The sequence below is a fragment of the Lissotriton helveticus genome, chromosome 5_1, assembly GCF_964261635.1.
Source record: "Lissotriton helveticus chromosome 5_1, aLisHel1.1, whole genome shotgun sequence".
Lineage (NCBI taxonomy): Eukaryota > Metazoa > Chordata > Amphibia > Caudata > Salamandridae > Lissotriton > Lissotriton helveticus.
In genome coordinates, this window is record NC_136065.1 from 770,384,712 (window position 1) to 770,404,646 (window position 19,935).

At 42.6% G+C, this 19,935-nt stretch overlaps 1 protein-coding gene across 1 annotated transcript in view; it reads left to right on the plus strand.

Annotated features, from left to right (window-relative positions):
- COL13A1 (collagen type XIII alpha 1 chain) overlaps positions 1-19,935 on the plus strand; it is a 396,595-nt gene that overhangs the window by 99,976 nt on the left and 276,684 nt on the right. The window contains exon 8 of the mRNA XM_078643241.1: positions 6,827-6,853. Within this exon, the coding sequence (XP_078499367.1) occupies positions 6,827-6,853 (27 nt within the window). The remainder of the gene's footprint in view (positions 1-6,826; positions 6,854-19,935) is intronic.

Sequence of the window (19,935 nt, forward strand, 5' to 3'; positions counted from 1 at the left end):
ACGGAAACTGTGAACAAGCGGTATTTATTCAACATAAGAACATGAAGCATTTTATTAATTGCAATGTAGCCTGAACATGATAACCGCAAGGGACTGTGGAACTTTGAGATTTTCATGTCTACCTAAAGACTGCCCTGAAGACGGAGATGCCGCGCAATGATTGGCTCACAGTACCGCCAATGAAAATAAAATGAGAAAGAGAACGGAACCTGTGCAATCTGTTTTATTTGGTGCGCTGAGGAAGGCCGATGCCGAAAATGCATTCCGCACAAGACGAATGAACTATTACCCCGTGTGTGCTCCTGTACCGGAGTTGTTTAGAAACATTGTGGGACCATCCCCCCACCTTGGATGCACCCGCCGTGTATTCCGCTGCCTGGGTGTAGCGTACAAGGAGATATATATATATATATATATATATATACACTGACGAAGGCGGCAACGCCGAAACGTGTGTGTTAACCTTGAAAAAATTGCAGTGCTGAAATAAAATATGGCGCTTTGGAACTGCGTTAAATGACTCTGAGTGCTGTTTATTGAGAATCGGTCCAGGGAGCAGTGACCGAGTGTTGGGAAAAGTAAAATACGCACTCCACCGTGCGTAAAGAGGCACCAGTGGTAAAGAGGAGCAGCGTCTGGTGGAAGGGTGTAAAGAAATATATATATATATATATATATATATATACCACACAATCGTTCACACCGTTTCTCAAAGAACGAAGTCCAGGCCAGCAGCTTGGTTCAGCAACTGGTGTTTATTAAGCATGGGCGTAAAATCCGTTCCGCTCGCGTTTTTTGCGGATTTTGGGCAAATTCGCAATCCACGAACTCTCGCAAACTTGCCGAAAATTCGTAAATCCGTGCGAAGCGGATTTTTTGCTTGGTCGCACTTGCCAACTAGAATACTATACAATTTCGCGGGAGTAAACACTTGCGAACACGTAGAGGCGGGGGGCAGCGACAATCTCGCAATTGCGAGATTGCAAAATTTGCAATTTCGCACAAGAAATCCACCAGCAGGCAGCATAAACCTTGAAAATTATGATTTTTATCAGAATAACTCCTCAGGTTGACATTTGCCTGCACTTTTTTTTTGCAAGGAGTCCATTTTGGGGGGGGGGGGAAGGAAGTGCCCCACAGTCTCCAACTTCCTGTTCCTGTCCAGCAGGCTCCTCCCAGTGCTTTTTTCATGTGCTGGCCACTTTGATTTGGATCTTGACCTGGAAGGATTACTTTTTGTGGATGCTGCTGGATATTTGGATTTTTGCAAAACTGAAAGCACTCAGCAGGTGCAAAAGTTCAATCTTATCCTTAGTAACCATTCCCTGTAGTGCCTGGAAGGATTACTTTTTGTGGATGCTGCTGGATATTTGGATTTTTGCAAAACTGAAAGCACTCAGCAGGTGCAAAAGTTCAATCTTATCATTAGTAACCATTCCCTGTAGTGCTTCCTGAGGGGCCCCTTCAGAGTTCAGTTGCCCACTTGCAACTATTCTATGACCCTGCTCTGACCCTCACAGCAGGCTCAGAGAATAGCTACAAGTATACAACAAAGGTCCTGTTAAAACATTACACTGCAACAGAAAGCAATTACAGATAAGGAAGCAGGTGCCAGCCTGGAAGTTCAAATTCAGTGACACATTAATCAGCCCCTAATTCATTCATGTCAGTTGAGGCAGGGCAGGTGTGCTTTTCCCCCCATAATCTACAGTGATGAATTCGAGGGTGGCATGGGTGAGCCAGAGGGTGGCATGGGTGAGCCAGAGGGTGGCAGTGGTGAAACAGGGTGGCAGTGGTGAAACAGAGGGTGCTGTGATGAACCAGACGTAGAAACAACATGGTCGCGACCGTTGCTACCCGACAAGTAAGTTCGCGTTTGCAAACTGGTAAAAAACCCTTGCGAAATGGCAGAAACACTTGCGAACACAAAAAAAAAGGAATCCGCAAAATTCGCGAGAGTTCGCGGATTTTGCGGATTGCGAATCCGTAAATACGCAATTTCGCGGATTGCCAATTCGCAAAATCCGCCCATGCTTAGTGTTTATTCACAGCGCACTCGACGCGTTTCTGGAACAAGGTCTCTTGTTCCCGAAACACGTTGAGTGCGCTGTGAATAAACACCAGTTGCTGAACCAAGCTGTTGGCCTGGACTTCGTTCTTTGAGAAACGGTGTGAACGATTGTGTGGTATACGGGGGAGTGGCGATCCCGTCCCGGCCCGCCGCTGCTAGCGGCAATGTCTGCTTCTTCGCCGACATTCTATTGGAATATATATATATATATATATATATATATATATATATATATACTTGGCATATATATATATGTACTATATATATATATATATATATATATGTAGCCAAAAACTCTCCATCGACGACGGCCCGCGATCCTGCAGGGCGGCCTCAGCTGACGGGGATGGAGCTTCCCGGTAATTAATTGCACAAAAGAGATTTGTAGGTCGATTCATGGTTTCACCACAGCTTTGACTTCACTTGATAAAATGGCTGCATGTAAATGACCCTTCCTTGTGCGTTTCGGCGAAATGCCTTGATCACAGGAATAGAGGTGTGCAAACACTTCACAGTTGCATTAAATACATTTCACCACAAGACCTAAAAATTCCTACAAGTTCAGAGATGCATCTGCGAGACCATGCCAAAAACTGTATTGTAGTATCTGTTAAATACTGCTTAATAGCGTTCAGTCAGCACAGCAATTAAAAATTAATTCTTGTTGTTGTTCAGTACCTCTGGATAATTAAAGTGGTCACATGCAAATTGTTGAAATTGACAGTCATTGCGCACTTCGTCATTCTTACAAGTGAAGAATCCGGAATCACCCGGGAGAGAGAACCGCTCCCATCTCCCTTTTCCATCTCCAACATGTGGTATCTGGTATTATTCTTTATTCCATGTGTAGGTCAGCAGGTCATGCCCCCCAATCAAAACACTTCCAAAAACTCTCCCTCAACAGGGGGCCCGACCCTGCAGGGGGCCTCCGTTTTTTTAGAATGATCACACAGATGCATCTTGGGACTTTTTGGAATTTTTAGCTCATGTGGTGAAATGTATTTAAAGCACCTCTGTTCCAGTGATCAAGGCATACAACATGTCATGAGTGATGTAATATATGAGGCCATACACAGTGCATGTAGGGTGGGCAAGTTGCTAACTATAACTGGGGGATTTCTGTGGGTGATTTTTAGTTCAAAACATTAATATTGCCACTGACAATTCACCTAACTATAGCGTAAATTTAACCTTTGGGTATTATCAGTGAATTTCTACGTTTTTTTAAACAAAAACAGATAATTTTATCACACTGTACTATAACGTTACTTTAACCTTGTTTTTGTTTCAGTGAATTTCTTTTTTTTTTTTAAGTATATTAATATTTTATTATAATACGTAAAGCCTTTGGTTTTTCTTATACTTAATGCAGATTGTTTGCATCTACAGTATGCTCATTGCTGGAATTCACTCAATAGCGTGGCATGGCCCTGTCTCTTTTCTTGCTTGAACTTTCAACCTCGCACAGTAATGAGGTTCTGGGGCCATGTAGTCATATTTCATTCATGCATGTGCTATAATCTGTCAATAAAGAGAATTAATACTAAAGCCAAATCCCCGCTATGCACAGCTTTCAGCCATGCACAGCAGGTAGTTGGCAAGAGGGTGTTTCCTGAGGCCAGGCCCTGTGGCCAACCCACTCGGAGGCAGCCAAATTCCCACACAGCTAACCCCACTCTACATGCAACATGGGATTGGCCGCAAGGCCTGGCTTGCTGCCAGACCCTGCATCCAACTCCTCACAGGCAGTCACCCGGAGGCAACCAAGCCCATGCCACGCATGGCCTTTGGTCATACGCAGCATGGGTATAGCTTCAGGGCCTGTCTTGCAGCCAGGTCCTGCCTCCAACTTCCCGCTAGGAGACAACCCCAAGATCCACACAGCCTTTGTCCATCAGAGCAGGGGGTTGGCTACAGAGCTTGATCTGCCACCAGGCACAGTGGCCAAACCCGCAGTGGGCTGCCAACCCTAAATTGCACACAGCCTTTGGCATTCGCAGTGGAGGGTTGGCCTATGGGCCTAGGGACCCCACCCCCTGGATCAAAAACATATATATTAAGGGGAGGGAGCCATGCAGCCATCCTCCCTGAGCCTTAATAGACCAGGGGACCACATCCTCCTGGGTCCTAATACAATAAAAATGAGGAGGGGGCTATGTGGCCTCCTTCCCAAGCCTTTTTGGGCCAGAGGCCCACATGCCAGGGTCAAAATCTAAAGGGAGGAGGAGCATGCAGCCCCCCTCGCTGATCCTTCGTAGTCTCCAGGGACCCCATCAGAATGCTCTTTTTTATAACTGGTGCTCCCACAAGACTCTCACAGGAGTCCCTCGGACTCAACCGTCCAGATATACAAATATTTTTAAACCTTTACTTCTCAAAAATGCTTAATGGATTCACACCAAATCATAAACAATATGCTGTCTGGATCAAGATCTAGCTTCCTGTCAATTATGGTGAACTTTTGTTCAGCAGTTTTCACAGTAGTACGGTCTAAAAAAGTCTATAGAAAATGCATGGGGATTTTGTGTTGTAGGACCCCCACCCCTTTTTTTCTTGGCCCTCGCTTGATGGATCTCCCTGAAACTTTCCATGCACAAACTAGGCAAAAAAGAGCACTTTTTTGGAATTTTGTGGGGCGAGTTATCAAAAGGTGCCAAAGATATTAGCAACACAAAAAATGCATTTCCTCTGGAAATGCGTACCTAACTATAACTACGCAGTGGCGACTGCCACTAGATAATATATATGTATGAAGAAACTATGATGACTGGAGTCCAAATATATAATCCAACTAAAACCAAGTCCCCTTTTGCCTTGCACAATGATGAACTTTTTGTACACCTATAACAAACATGAGAAAATGTTGCTGCATCAGTGTGTTCTGAATGAGTACTCAAGATTGATTTACTGATGAAATGGTACTATTTGATACATAAAGTGTAAATTGGTTGCCTTACAAATGTGTGTCTGGTTTGTACATTGCAGGATTCACTTTGAGCCATATGTGTGATTTAAACCAAGACTACTGTCAAATGAAAATGTACTTTACAGTTATGGATTTCTACCACCAATTATAATGTGTTGGATACATTTTTGTTACTAATTGGTTGCATGAAGAGCCTTTAGGCCACAGGTCCACTTACAATCATACAGTGGCTTCATTGACCAAGATAATATTATATGATATATTTTTGTATATTTCTTGTGAGTGCATTATATGAGCACAATGCATTGTCTGCAATTAGGTGTATTTCACCCACTATGAGTAACTTTTTTTAATTGTTTCATTTTGCTATATGTTTTCTTGTGACTACAGCAGCCAAAATGCTTCATTGTTGGCAGGCAGCAGCAGGTAAACATGTTGGGGTGGGGCGGGGGTGGGGTTTAAGTCAACAGATGACAGGAGAGGTATCATTAAATAAATAAATAATACCTATTCCGTTATCTGTCGACTTCCCCACTGCCACGCCCTGCCCCGCCCCACCGTGCTTACCTGTGCCGGCCTCTGCTGTTGGCAGGGCTAATGTTCGTTTATAAATTGAATGAGAAAATGGACTCACCTAGCGTGAGAAAGACCAAGGTAGTCAAAACGCATCTGCATTGTTTTTTTAATTAAAGGTGTTATTTTTACAGTTCATGGAGTTGAGTGCAGTGATATAAAAAAAAATTCACAAAGCAAAGGGAACTCTAAAATAGGTTAAATATTTCTTGCTTGCCTGTTAAATGCAGATTTCATCATCATAAGAATTGCACTTAAACAACCCTCTAGAGCTTTAACATTGTCAGGGCTAAATGAAATGAAATGAAATACCAGTATTTGTAAAGCGCACAGCTACCTCCGAATTGGTGTCCCGGAGCTGGGGGCCGTCAGGAAGATTAAGCGAGCTTTTGCCCAAAGTTATATGGTGCTGGGCTAACCTGCCGCTGGCGATTGAACCGTGAACCCCATAGTCCGGAGTCAGGCACACTGGCTGCTACGCTGGGGTCATGTGGCATGGTGAACCAAATTATCTGTCACGGTTCTCTGAATTTTGCAGCAAAAACAACAAAAAAGTGGCAATTTTATGGTAATATTATTTTCTTACATTTGAACTAAAAGCAACTTTGTTAGTGAGATTTGCACATTTTGAAACTTCTGTGGTAAATTATGCTGCAAATACCACTCAACTGCATAAATCAACTGACCCCCCACTATTGCCTATTGGGTTATCATCAATTTAATGAAGAAAGATAAACAAAATCTAAACATACTAATTACAGTCAGTGCACACTGATAAACTTCTCTTAAAGGAATAGTAAGATTGCAATAATAGTAACCTCCGGTCTTGCCATAAAATTTTAAATTGCATTTTCTATGGAAAGTGTGCCTGAACCTTAACTATACTTTGGCGACAGCCACTGATTGTGTGTGCGTGTGTGTGTCTGTGTGTCAGAGTAATATGGGTTATTTGGAAACCAAAAAGCAAGTTTTGAGTGGCTGGATAGTACTGCATTGTGCTTTTTCTAATTTTAGTTTAATGAAAAAGAGTTATCTTGTTTAAGAGATAGGACGACAAATAATATTGTTATGGAAAACATAAAAGTTCCTCCTGAGGCATCTGAGGGTAATGCTAGCTCGAGTTCACTTATAAAAACATAAAGAGGTGCCGAGAGATGAGGGTCAGGACAGGATATCAGTAGTTCCAGCTGGGATTAGTTGCTTGCATGCCGTGCCATGTCTTAAATCTCTTTTCCTTTCTCTCCTCTTTTTTCCAGGGTCAATGCAGTGATTACACGCACAGGGTAAGCAGTTTCTTAAATTAACCTCCGAGAGGCTTCCTGCGCTTAAATCTTGACTTCCATTTGCGCAGATTGCAACTTATTTTGTTATTTGCTTCGCAATTTTGATAAGGCCGATCCATCTAATCAACAGCCTTACCAGAAGAACACCCACAAATGTACTTGTGAGCAGGAGTTCTGTTTTAAGGGCAGTATTATGCTTGCATGAACGAATATTTTGGGTCCCTGTTGAATTTGCATGAGCCACATATAAAATGGAGTCCAGCAGGGGCGACCATGAAGCATAGCGAAAGGGAGGTACATTTGGGTAAGACTGGCAGAAGTCCAGGAAAGCCTGTTTCTTTAGTCACACAGATGCAATAGTCAAATTATATTATTTAAACATCTGATGCTCGGAATTATAAATAGAGGAAAGATGCATGAAGTAGGCCTCTTTCAGAGATGTACATATAAGCGCTTTTTTTAAATTTATTTGTTTACTATCTTATCTAGATGTCATGTATCCTATGTGGACTTGCTCTTTTTATTATTCCATTGTCTGTGCTTATACACACTGTACCTGTATGGAAACACTTTGTAAAGTGCTCTGATACTCCTGGGTCCAGCCAGCGCTATATAAAACTTCTTAAATAAATAAAATAAAACAATAAAAATAATAATAAAAACAATAAGCGATACATGTGCACTGGCACCTCCGCCCAGAGGTGTAAGGGGCCCTTTGCAGCCCATACATTACTGTCTTTTAATTACCAAATGCCACTGTCTTTTAATTACCAAATGCCACTGTCTTTTAATTACCAAATGCCGTTTTCCCTGCTAGCATCACGACCCATGGCACAATTGTTATTCCACTGGCTACTGTGTGTCTAGGGTTAGTAACCACAGAACAAGATCCATTTTAGAAGGGGAGGAGTCTAGAAAAAGGATAATATGTCAGGGAATCCACGAAGAGTGGGACAGCCCTTTAATTCAAGTTCTGGAAAGGACTGTGGCACCCATACCATGTATCTGGTGCTGTGTGGTTTTTCACTCACAAATCATATTTAATTTAATGAGTCAAGCGGAATCCAGCCACGTCCACACTATCCGGATTACAAATGTTTGCCACACAAAAGTCTGCAACTAGTAACATGGAGCACATGGTGTTAGGAGGCCCTTCTAATCCATAGCACACATCACATTATATATTTCAGTCATCCTGGTAATTTGGCCTAATCAGCAGCACCACACTAGCATCCACTATGGTAGTGTGGATTGCGGAGATTAAAGCGGCATAGACCTACCGACTGCAGACAACATGCACAAACAAAACAAACCCAGGCTGACATTATTTTCAAACGCATGAGCACATTGTACAAAGAAACAAGGTGGACTGTGGCGTGTAACCTACTCCATCCGGAGAGAGGGGCTTAAGAGCTTTCGGCGTGTTTGTATTTGAGCTCTCTAGGCAATTAGACATGGCTTCTGGCCCCGGGCAGGGCGGTGAGAAAGCGGCATCCTGCCGCGGTATGAAGCCAGGGCAAAGGCAGTCATTCTGTGAGTGACATGGCAGAGGGGGCTTATATTTCAGTCCCAATACAATAATAGATAGGTCAGCTGTGTTTATATTGCAAAGCACCCTCATCGGATTGTTATGCTTTCGAAAAAGCACAAGAAATGCTCCTCTGTAGAGGAGTTTGGTTACAATCTGTGCTCTGGCATGTTCCTTCTGCTAAGGTGGAACGAGGACTCACCTTTTGTACACTCACCTCACAGCAAAGTTTCTCTCAGTGTTTTATGCGTATGGAGTGAAAAGGTGGGATTTCATGTGGACATTGGCAGCTTAGGTACATAACAGCAGTATGCACGGTTCCGCCGTGCACTGTATGGGGCTGCTGCCCACAACTAGTGCATTAAAAAATGACTGCCCCTCAGACAGAGTAGTCAGACCTATTAATAGATAGGTCAGTTCGCAAAATAATGTAGTGGTTACAAACTGTGACCAGTATTTTGCAACCATATCTAAATACATCTGGTCCAAAATTGTTCTGAAAATTGGCCAACCTCACCCTTTTATGCACCTCAATACAAGATCCACACCATTGCACTCAGTGCAGGCGTGCAGAAATGGCCTAGTGGCAGATTTCCAGTCAAGTGCTTGGGAAAGACACTAGGGATGGTTTTAGACTTTGTGTATTTAAAATAGTAGATTAAATGAAGAACACAATACAGGAAATATAAAGCCATATTGATAATGGCTTGCAGACATTCTATTAGCAAGATATGAATGAGGACTTTGAAGGAACACAGCGGGACACGGATGGGTTAGGGTCGTAGAAGGTTTTGTGGCTTGAATCTTGTCTGGGTTAGCATGCTGTGCATTATTCCACTACCTCATCTGTAATTATAAACAGCCTTTTTTTTCCTTTTCGGAATTGACCATAGGCAGAGTTTTTATAACTCATTATAACACTGAGTATTAGTTCAGAATGCCAAAGTACATGTAAGCCATCTTCAAATTCTGTTTTTCATGGGGTTACATGTCACAAAGTGTTAAAAACCAGATGTCCCTGCTCTCTTAGGTACATCAGCTAATACTTCTGGCATACAGCTGGAGAAAGGACAAGAGGAACCCATTTTCTTTCTAGAGACATTGCACTGAATTGAACGAAAACATCTTTACCTTCTTATGCTACGTAGTGTACTTTAAAAGAAAAAAGAGGTCTTTAAAGACTCAGCGTCATAAAGGGCAATGACATCGAAGGTGGTGAGAAATTACAAGCCATCTCTATAAGACCCTGTTTAATAGAGGTAATGTACCTGTTGGCTCACTCATTGGGACTACTGCCAGGAAATTAGTGAATGCACAAGCATCTCCTGGACCTTACCCAGATAAGGATAGCAAAAGGCTAGATGCTGTTCGAAAAAAGTGGAGGGGCCATCAATCACATAGTAGAGAATTGAGACAAAGCAATCTACAACACACTAAAATCTTCACTAGATGTTGCAGGCACTGCAGTTATCAAATGGGCAGAGATACCACACTTAGAAGACAAGCATGGCTATGGATGTCATGATTCAAACCTGAAGTGCGTGGCAATATCATTAATACCCTATTTACAGGGGAGAATCTATGTGGCAGTGTCACTTATGATTAACGTAAACAAATGAAAAAAGGCTAAAGACATCATGAGAGCCATGGAAGCCCTACAAGCAAAGAGACCATTTACAGGGGGAAGGTTACCGAAAGGAGAAGTCGGGGTCAAACCCCATTTCTGCATTAGTAATTTCAAGGGACTTTAACATTAGGAAGTCAACAGTAGCAACAAACAAGCCATGTCAAACACATCATTTTATGGCAGAGAAATGGGACAAGCCCAGTTTCCAGAGGCATGGGCCAAAACAACAAATAATTCTGCCATAGCAGCCCGTAAACACAGCATGCTATTTATTAGTATAATAGATGGTTTTATGCAAGAGTGGAAGAAAACCACATCAGACATGTAGCTACTAAATATAGTATAACATGGTTATTACAAAGCATTGGAAGGGAAACCTCCATATTTACCACCAAAGAGACAATTTCACTAAAAAGAACACAAAGACGTTTTTCTACAAGAAGTGCAAGAACACAAAGAGGCTTGTCTACAAGATGTGCACGATTTGTTGTCAAAGAACGTCACAGAGGAAGTACCAGAGGAGGTGCATAGCACAGGAATTTACGCAGGGCACTACCTCATTCCAAAACAAGACCTAACACAATGGTCTATTCTAGATCTAAACTTCTTAAACAAAATTGTCAGAACTATAAGTTCAAGGTGAGAACTCTATAGGAAGTGCAGCCTATCTTGGAACAAGTAGATTACTTAGCTTTAGTAGACCTTAAAGATGCCTACTTGGCGTCCAGATGAACAAAAGAACATCGCAAATGTCTCGGGTTTCTGATAGAGGGCAAACATTACTAATTTGAAGTGTTGGGAATAAAATCAGCATCAATAGTTTTACAAATTGCTTGTCTGTGCACATTTAAGATGGCAAATGGGCAACACCAAAAATAAGGTCTTTTATACCTTCTTTACATTGAGGTTAACACTCAAAATAAAAGAATCTTTTCATCTTCCTGCTCAGAACAAAATATTTTTGGGAGCAGAATTGGATAAATTCAGGGCAACAGCTTTCCCCAGACAAAAGAGAGTGCTGGCATTACACAAGCAGGGTTGCCATTACTGCAAGTCACTGTCTCTTAACAGTATGAAAAGTCAGAAAATGTTAGGCATAATGGAACCATGTATTCCTCTGATACCATTACTAAGACTGCAGATGAGACCCATATAGGAATGGCACTGGAATGAGGATGTCTTGGGATGATCTAGTGGTTGTATCAGACAAATTACAAAAGGAACGTAAATGGTGGTCACATGAGAACATGATGAAAGATAGACCGTTTGCAAATCCCATCCTCTCTGGGAAAATGACCACAGATGCATCGCACACATACATACATACATACATACATACATACATACATGGACAAAATTAAAATCAGAGGAAAGTGAACACAACAAAAGGATGTGAAATAAATCAAAAACCTATAATTAATTTATAGCCACAAAAGTCTTTTACTCACAAGTAGTTGGAAGAAATGTACGTTCCAAAACACCAGAGAAATTATGTCAACAAACTGTGGGGACAGTGCCCTTCACAATTTCAACACAAGTTCAGGAAATATGCATGTGGGCCAAAAACAAACAGATGGAAATATTCATCTTTAAAAAGGCAGTTGGTGGCCAAAGTGGCATACAGAGGGAAAAAAGAGAGAAAAGAAAACAGTTTGCCACCTCCACCGCTCGGAGATGCTTAGTAAGGGGCAAGGAAAATATGCCCATCTATATCTCTTCGACTACCAATGTAATGCTTACAAGACTGATAAAGTAAACCATTGAATCAATTAATAGTGCTAACTTAAAATATATATTACAAAAAAAGCATTCCGTATAGCAATCATTTTAACTCACAGATTGAGTGAGCTACTGGCACTGATCATTCACAAACCATATCTGCAAATTCAGAGGAATAAGTTTCTAATGACAACCAACCCACACTTTTTTTCCAAAGTCGTATCACATTTTCATGTCAACCAAACTATTCCCCCACCCATCTTTTTCCATCAACTAAAAACACAAGCTGAAAGAGCATATAGGAGAGCAGTCGTGTATTACTTATTAGAGACAAAGGCAAACAGGAAAACAGAACAATTCTATGTCTCATAAGCAACAAAAGGAAAAGGACTACCTGTATTGAAGTGGACAATAGGACACTTCAATACTTCAATCTAAAGAGCTATGCTATTCCCTAGCAGGAAAAGACCTAAAGGAAGAACAAGGACACAGTGCACTAGGAAAAAGGGGACCACCCTGGCATGCTTTGCTACTGCCTCTTTAGAGGAAATTCGTATGGTGGACACATGGTTGTCAGTACACACATTTACTGAGTAAGTGTGCACTTATGCCTCAATGAAAATGGGAATAAAAACAAAAGAAAGAAAAAAGAATCTGAAGATGGTGACTATGTGCTAGGGCCCTGTGGGCTTACAGTTGACATTATAGTGAGTCATAACTACTCCACCTATGGACGATAGGCAAAAGAAATAAAAAGGTTTTTTATGGTACAAAAGCTGTTATCAGACCCAAACACTAGAAGGGACCCAACCACTAGATGATGAAATAATGCACAGCATATGAATCTAGAGGAGATCTAAGCTATTGTTACAAATAAGTAAGCAGTTGCTTACTATCTAATGTAAATGTGTATAAGTGCTTAGAGCCAACACTTTATGCTAGATTACAGGATAAGGGGATCTCCTGCAGGCTGTTCAGAGAAAATCTTACTCAAATCACTGAAAAATACATTCTCAAATCAAGAAACATGATACTGTCTCATTGAAGGAAACATATTAACAAGTTTTCATTGAAAATGTTGCAACATAAAAACAAGATTCGATTCATGAGTAAATACAAATGACATCTCAAAGAAAAACAATTGGCTGAAATAAAATTCCGGCAAAACTGCAAATGTCTCTTTTTGTTGATCACAAAGACCTTTTGGTGCAATGGTCATTTGCCCAACTCTTGTAGCCACTGCAAACAATTGAGGCTTAAAACCAGGTCACATGAGAAATTATAATCCCCTTCTGGATGTAAACTGAGGTGTTCAGCTGAAATATGAATGCTAGTTTCTATGTTTTACAGCACTCAGGAGTACTCGATGCAGTAAAACCTAGGCACAGTCGCACCTGTCAAAACCAGGTGGAACATGTATGGCCAGTAAATGGTCTAGTCATGGGGCAAACATACAGAGACATGCTGGGATTTTGCATGCTGCATTTAATCACCATTGTTGTGCAATTAACTCAAAACTAGATTGTAATGACTGGATAATAATACATGGTACAGATAATTGCTGGTGAGGAATAACTACCATACCATTACTATACAACTCATCTTCTGCCCCTGTTGGTTACAGGCAGTCTTTTGATTGACCCTCAAGTTCACTCCGTGGTTATCACAAGTTTCGGTTAACTGCCAATGATTTGAGAGTAAACATAACACGTTTGTCTATCTACAGCTAGAGTCACCTGAAAATTGTCCCCAGCTCTAGAATGCTTGTGTGATAGTTCAGTTTTCAATTCAGCTATTCTGGCTGTGGTAAACGGTTGCTGACTAATTTATTTGCCATAACTACATATAAGATTGTTTAGAATACAAATGTATTCCACAACATTTGAAAAATAATTTATAAGATGTAGGATAGGTTCCACAATATAATTTTGGAGGAAGGATGGAAGGCCTACACACATAAAAGATTTCACAAACCATGAATTCAAGTGGATTAACACTTCACCCCTGCTTTTTGTCCAATTCAGGTAGGTAAGCAACAAGTGAGTATATTTACATGTGTAAGTTTACTCTTACAATTTTCTCTATTCACACCTTTACCAGTGTAAAGGTACTCAAGAGTGTAGACTTACATATCCACACCCCTCAAACAGGGGTTGGAGTCAGTAATGTTGTCATATGTGACTGTAAAGTTACTACTAGTAGTAGCTTTATGTAGTTGACGTTCTGCACACTTGGTGGTGATCTCCTCAATGAGGGCAGAAGTCTCCCTAACAAAATGTATATTGAAATTAATAAATGTTTATTAAAGTTTGAAACAAACTGTTTATTATTACATTTTAATGTTACATAATTTTATACATGTATCATAAATGGATATTTTTTACAATATTATTGCAGTAATACCTATAGTTAACATTTTTAATAAATGTAAGTACATTAAATAAAAATTATTTATTAGGAGTTGTTTTAAAAACGAGTCCTACCTAAAGTAAAACATGTATATGCAGTCATAATTTATTAAAAGTAACAAAAATGTTATTCATGAATGTCATTTAATGTCGTTATTTTTCTAAAAAAATGTTAGATTTATTTTAAAATTCAAAAATGTGATAAAATTATTCTAAAATATAATATTTATTTATAAAATTAAAATTAGCTAATTTGCTTTAACATTATTTTCCAGGAGGTTCTATTTTAGTTCTCTACTCCATTACTTTCTGTGGGAGGGTGTTGCAGTACCTGTGAGTTGCCATGTGTGGTGCAGGAATTACTCCAGCTCTGACCTAGAGTACATTTACAACTGTTTCGGGTCCTTTTGAGCTTTAATAACTTTAAGATTACAGTTTGAGAATAGGAAGGGGCTTACACTGTTGTGTGTGGGTGTCTGTCTCTCCCTAAAAATATCCCTACACATCTCTTAACACCTCCATACTCCACCTGAAACCCCTTCCCTTTAGACATAATCTTCCCAATTTTACAGCCACTCCCCCGTCCCTTGCACATTTGCTACTAAAACGTACACCTACATGTGCAGAGATCTCTGCATATAAAAGATAGGAGAGGTGAAGATGTAGACCTCCACACTTAGGTTTGTGAATAGCATTGTGTAGGTACATTCCCTTTTGATGATGAAGACAAAGAGGTCCTATGAAAAAAAATATTCACTTAGTATCACACAATTTGGTCAAGCATGGAAGGCAGGAAGAGTCCCAGGTTTTTTGATTAAACATTATGCAATTCACCCAATATATGGCTACATCTGTCTCCCATTTTTAACACCAAATGATTTTGGTTTGTTTTTTATTGTAGAGCATGATAGTATGGGTGGCAGTCAGAAGCCACGTTAACTCTTGGCTCATTTGGCCTCTAGAGTCGAAGATGACCTCGAGCTGAGCCAGAGCCAGGGCTCAAACTTCTGCCTGGCTCAAGCATTAAGTGGCTTGCCCACTTCTAGTTGTGGTGAATCTTAGTGAATCTGGTCCTTAGTATCTGCATAGTCCCATATCACTGGGCAAGGAGATTCCTTCAGTGGCATTTTTTTATCTGACTAGTGCAGAGAATTAAATCTATATTCATCCCACTATGGTCCATAATGTATGGAGTAGTGCGTACCTGTCCAACAAAAGCACTCTGGTTTCTTGTCATGAGTATCAAGTGTCATACAATTGCTACAGAAAAATAAAAAGGCAATCTTCTTCTGTGATAATGCCTTAATCGACCAGTGTTTTCCCGAAAACAAAAAAGTTAGATAACGAGACACAGAGATAAAGGTGAGAAAAAAATGCTAGATTTAAAAGCTTGTATCATATCTTCTAATGTAATTATTTTCTTTAGAACAAATCTCATCAAAAATAGTCTTGGTTCAATCAGGTACACTACCCAGTGGTGTAACTGAAAAAATAAATTTCTTGGGATTTAAAAAAATAAGTTGCCCTGAAATGCGGCAAATGTCATGCGTAGCTTGGAGAAAAAAAATTAACATTTGATATAACCAGAGTATTGTTATCAGCCCTAGACATCTAGTATTTTGCCACCTTAACCACTTATCTTTAATAAGTTTGAACATTTCAATCTAAACCTCCAAACCATAGTCAGAAAGCCTCACTCAGGAAACTGGATGCAACTCAACCTGTGGATACTATACAAAACAAAAAATGATATACACAGGCTTGAAATTCGGAGTGCGGTAAACATTTACACTCCTATCCTAACGTGTCTGAAAGGAGTTTGATTGTTGTCAGAATGTAATTCCCACTTCTGTTAGGCAGCCACGGCCGGCAGTGGGAGTAAATGCAGGGTGGTGACATGGGGAGGGGGAGGGGCAGGGTGAGGGGTAGTAATGTATGGATTATGGAGTTTTACAGGTAAGTAAACATTTAAATAAATACAACGAATTTTGTTGAGTACACTACATCCCAAAATGCGATGCAGTGCTCCCAACGAAATTCGTTTTATTTATTTAAATGTTTACTTACCTGAAAAACTCCGTAATCCATACATTACTAACCCCCACCCTTCCCCTCCCCCTACCCATGTCACCGCCCTGCATTCACTCCCACTGCCGGCCGTGGCTGCTGTTAAGTCTGTCGACCTTGTTTTTTCCTAGGTGGGTGGATTGTTTGGGTTGTTCTGTGCTGTTTCCATAAGAAGAATTCAGAAACATTTCTAACACATTTTGGCTCTCGCGGAGTACGTTACTGCTGCTCTCGCCTCCCCCTTTGTTTGTGCCCCAGTGCCGCCCAGTTTCGATTCTTAACTGGTGCAGCCATTTTGTTTGTTGTGGTGATTCCCAGCCCGTAGCTCCACCCCGCTTCCCGCCTCCCAGCTGACCCTCCCTCACCCCTTCCCCCCACTATCCACTTATGCCAGATGCCTCTCCGCGCAGCGGTCAAGCGCAGCGGTCGCGCCCCAGTTGCGCCGAAGGTGCGCCAAAGGTAAGCCCGTCTGCGCCCGTCCGCGCCTGGACCGCACCCAGCGCCCGTCCCCCTGCTCTATGCCGCTCCCAACCCCCCAGAGTAACTTATGATGCCGCTACTCTCCTCGCCCTCAACCCCGGACGCACCCCACTTTGCTTCGCAGCAACCCCAGGACGTACCCACGGCCCATTCTCTTGCCTCTCCTGTAAGTTCAACTGCTTCAGGACCCTCACCAAACACACTTCCTCCACACTCAGCTCCGAACCCAACGACTTGAAATGCATCCTACTGAACACCCGCTCGGTCCACAGACATACAACCGAACTCTGGGACCTAATGGACACCGCGTCACCTGACATCGCTTTCCTCACTGAAACATGGATGAATGCATCCTCTGCCCCTGACATCGCCATAGCCATACCGGACTCTTACAAGATCATTCGGAAAGACCGCACCGATCAAACTGGAGGAGGCATCGCCATCGTCCATAGAAACACCATCAAAATTACAACCTGCTCTGACGACAATCTTGCATCCGCCGAACACCTCCACTTTCAGATCCACACCGACCCCAGGACCACACTTAGAGGAACCCTCATTTACAGACCCCCAGGCTCCCGATCTCAATTCAGCGACATCATCACTGACTTCATCACCCCGCACGCCCTCGCCTCAGAGAACTACATCCTTCTAGGAGACCTCAACTACCACCTTGACAACATTCTCGACAACAACACCACCACCCTCCTGGACAACATGGCCAATCTCGGACTCAAACAACTTGTTAACACCCCCACTCACACAGCCGGACACACGCTCGACCCTATTTTCACCTCCAGCAAACACATCTCCTTCGATCTCACTACAGCTCTCCACTGGACGGATCACAGCTGTGTTCACTTCAGCTACAAAACAACCCTGACCCACAACCGTCCACAACCCATTCCCCGAAGAAAATGGAACAAAATCACCACCGACCAACTCCTCACATCACTCAGCCTAAATACTCCCACCCCTGCAACGGACCCTGACCAAGCGGCCACCAACCTCAGGCAGTGGATTACCCACAGTGCAGACGAACTAGCACGCCTGAAAAAACACCAGTTGAAATCATCCAGCAAGAAGGCTCCCTGGTTCAATGATGACCTTAAAAAATTCAAGAAGACATGCCGCACCCTGGAGAAGAATTGGAGAAAAGAACCAACCTCAGACAACATGACCTCCCTCAAGACAGCCACCCGCAAACACCACCAACTGATTTGATCCGCCAAGAAATCAGCATTTAAGGACCGTCTCGACAACAATTCCCATAACAGCAAGGAACTCTTCAATATCGTCAAAGAATTCACCAACCCTCCCGCAGCATCCAACGACATCACTAACTCCCAAGACCTCTGCGATGCGTTATCCTCCTTCTTCTACAACAAAATTGCCGACATCCACAACAGCTTCAAGAATACTCCCAATGAACAACTCATCCCACCCCCTTCAGATCCCACCCTTCCAACTAACTACCTTAACTCTTGGAACCCAGTCACCATTGTAGACACCATTCGCCTCATGAACTCAATCCACTCTGGCTCACCTTCTGACCCCTGTCCCCACTACATCTTCAACAAAGCTGACTCCATCATCGCCCCCCATCTCCGCGACGTCATCAACTGCTCCTTCAACTCCGCCACCTTTCCAGAAATATGGAAACACGCCAAACTCAGCGCCCTTCTGAAAAAACCAACAGCAGACCCCTCAGAACTGAAAAACTACCGACCCATTTCCCTCCTCCCTTTCCCGGCCAAAGTCATCGAGAAAGCCGTCAATAGTCAACTCGCAGCCTTCCTTGAATCCAACAACTCCCTGGATCCCTCACAGAACGGCTTTCGAGCCAAACACAGCACCGAAACCGCCCTCATTGCGGCGACCGACGACATCCGAGCACTCCTGGACAACGGTGAAACAGTGGCCCTCATCCTACTCGACCTCTCCGCCGCCTTCGACACTGTCTGTCATAACACCCTCATACAACGCCTCAACAACATCGGCATTCAAGGTAAAGCCTTGGACTGGATCATCTCGTTCCTAGCCGGGAGAACCCAGAGAGTCCGACTCCCCCCTTTCTACTCAGAGCCCACCGAAGTCATCTGTGGCGTTCCTCAAGGCTCCTCACTCAGTCCCACCCTCTTCAACGTCTACATGAGTCCCCTCGCCTCTATCGCACGTCAACACAACCTCAACATCATCTCCTACGCCGACGACACCCAGCTAATCCTTTCCCTCACCAAAGACCCCAACACCGCCAAAAACAACCTTCACGAAGGTATGAAAGAAGTAGCCGAATGGATGAAACAGAGCCGCTTAAAACTCAACTCAGACAAAACGGAGGTGCTCATCCTAGGATCCTCCCCCTCAGCTTGGGACGACTCCTGGTGGCCTTCCGCTTTGGGATCAGCGCCCTCACCCACAGACCATGCACGTAACCTTGGCTTCATTCTAGACTCCTCTCTCTCAATGTCCAGACAAGTCAACGCCGTATCGTCCTCCTGCTTTAACGTCCTTCGCATTCTCAAAAAGATCTTCCGCTGGATCCCCCTCGAAACGAGAAAAACTGTCACCCATGCACTGGTCACGAGCCGACTGGACTATGGCAACACGAGACTCATATTAGACATCCCGCGCCAAGAGCACATCACCGGTCACTTAAAAAACCTCCACTGGCTTCCCGTCAACAAAAGAATTACTTTCTGCCTTCTTACCCACGCACACAAGGCCCTTTATAATCTAGGACCCGAATGCCTCAACTCCCGACTGTCCTTCTACCATCCCACCCGCCAACTAAGATCATCCAATCAAGCCCTCGCCGCAGTCCCGCGCTTCCGAAAAACCACCATGGGTGGCAGATCCTTCTCCTTCCTGGCTGCCAAGACCTGGAACTCACTCCCCACCCACCTCCGCCTTACTCAGAATCATACCTCCTTCAGAAAAGAACTGAAAACATGGATATTCGACAAACAATGAACCCCCTCCCTCTAGCGCCTTGAGACCCTCTGGGTGAGTAGTGCGCTTTATAAATGCCTGAACTTGAACTTGACCATAACAACATTGCATTAATGGCGAAATTAACTGAGCTGTCGGCATGATTGCACTACCTCACTCACACAATTTTAAATTGGGACTATTTACAAATTAAACATCCGCACCCAAAGCATTGCTTAAAATGATTTTAATGTTACAGAACACACCATACATTTGGAAATGCATTCATCAATAATATCATTAATCCTATTTACCAATTGTA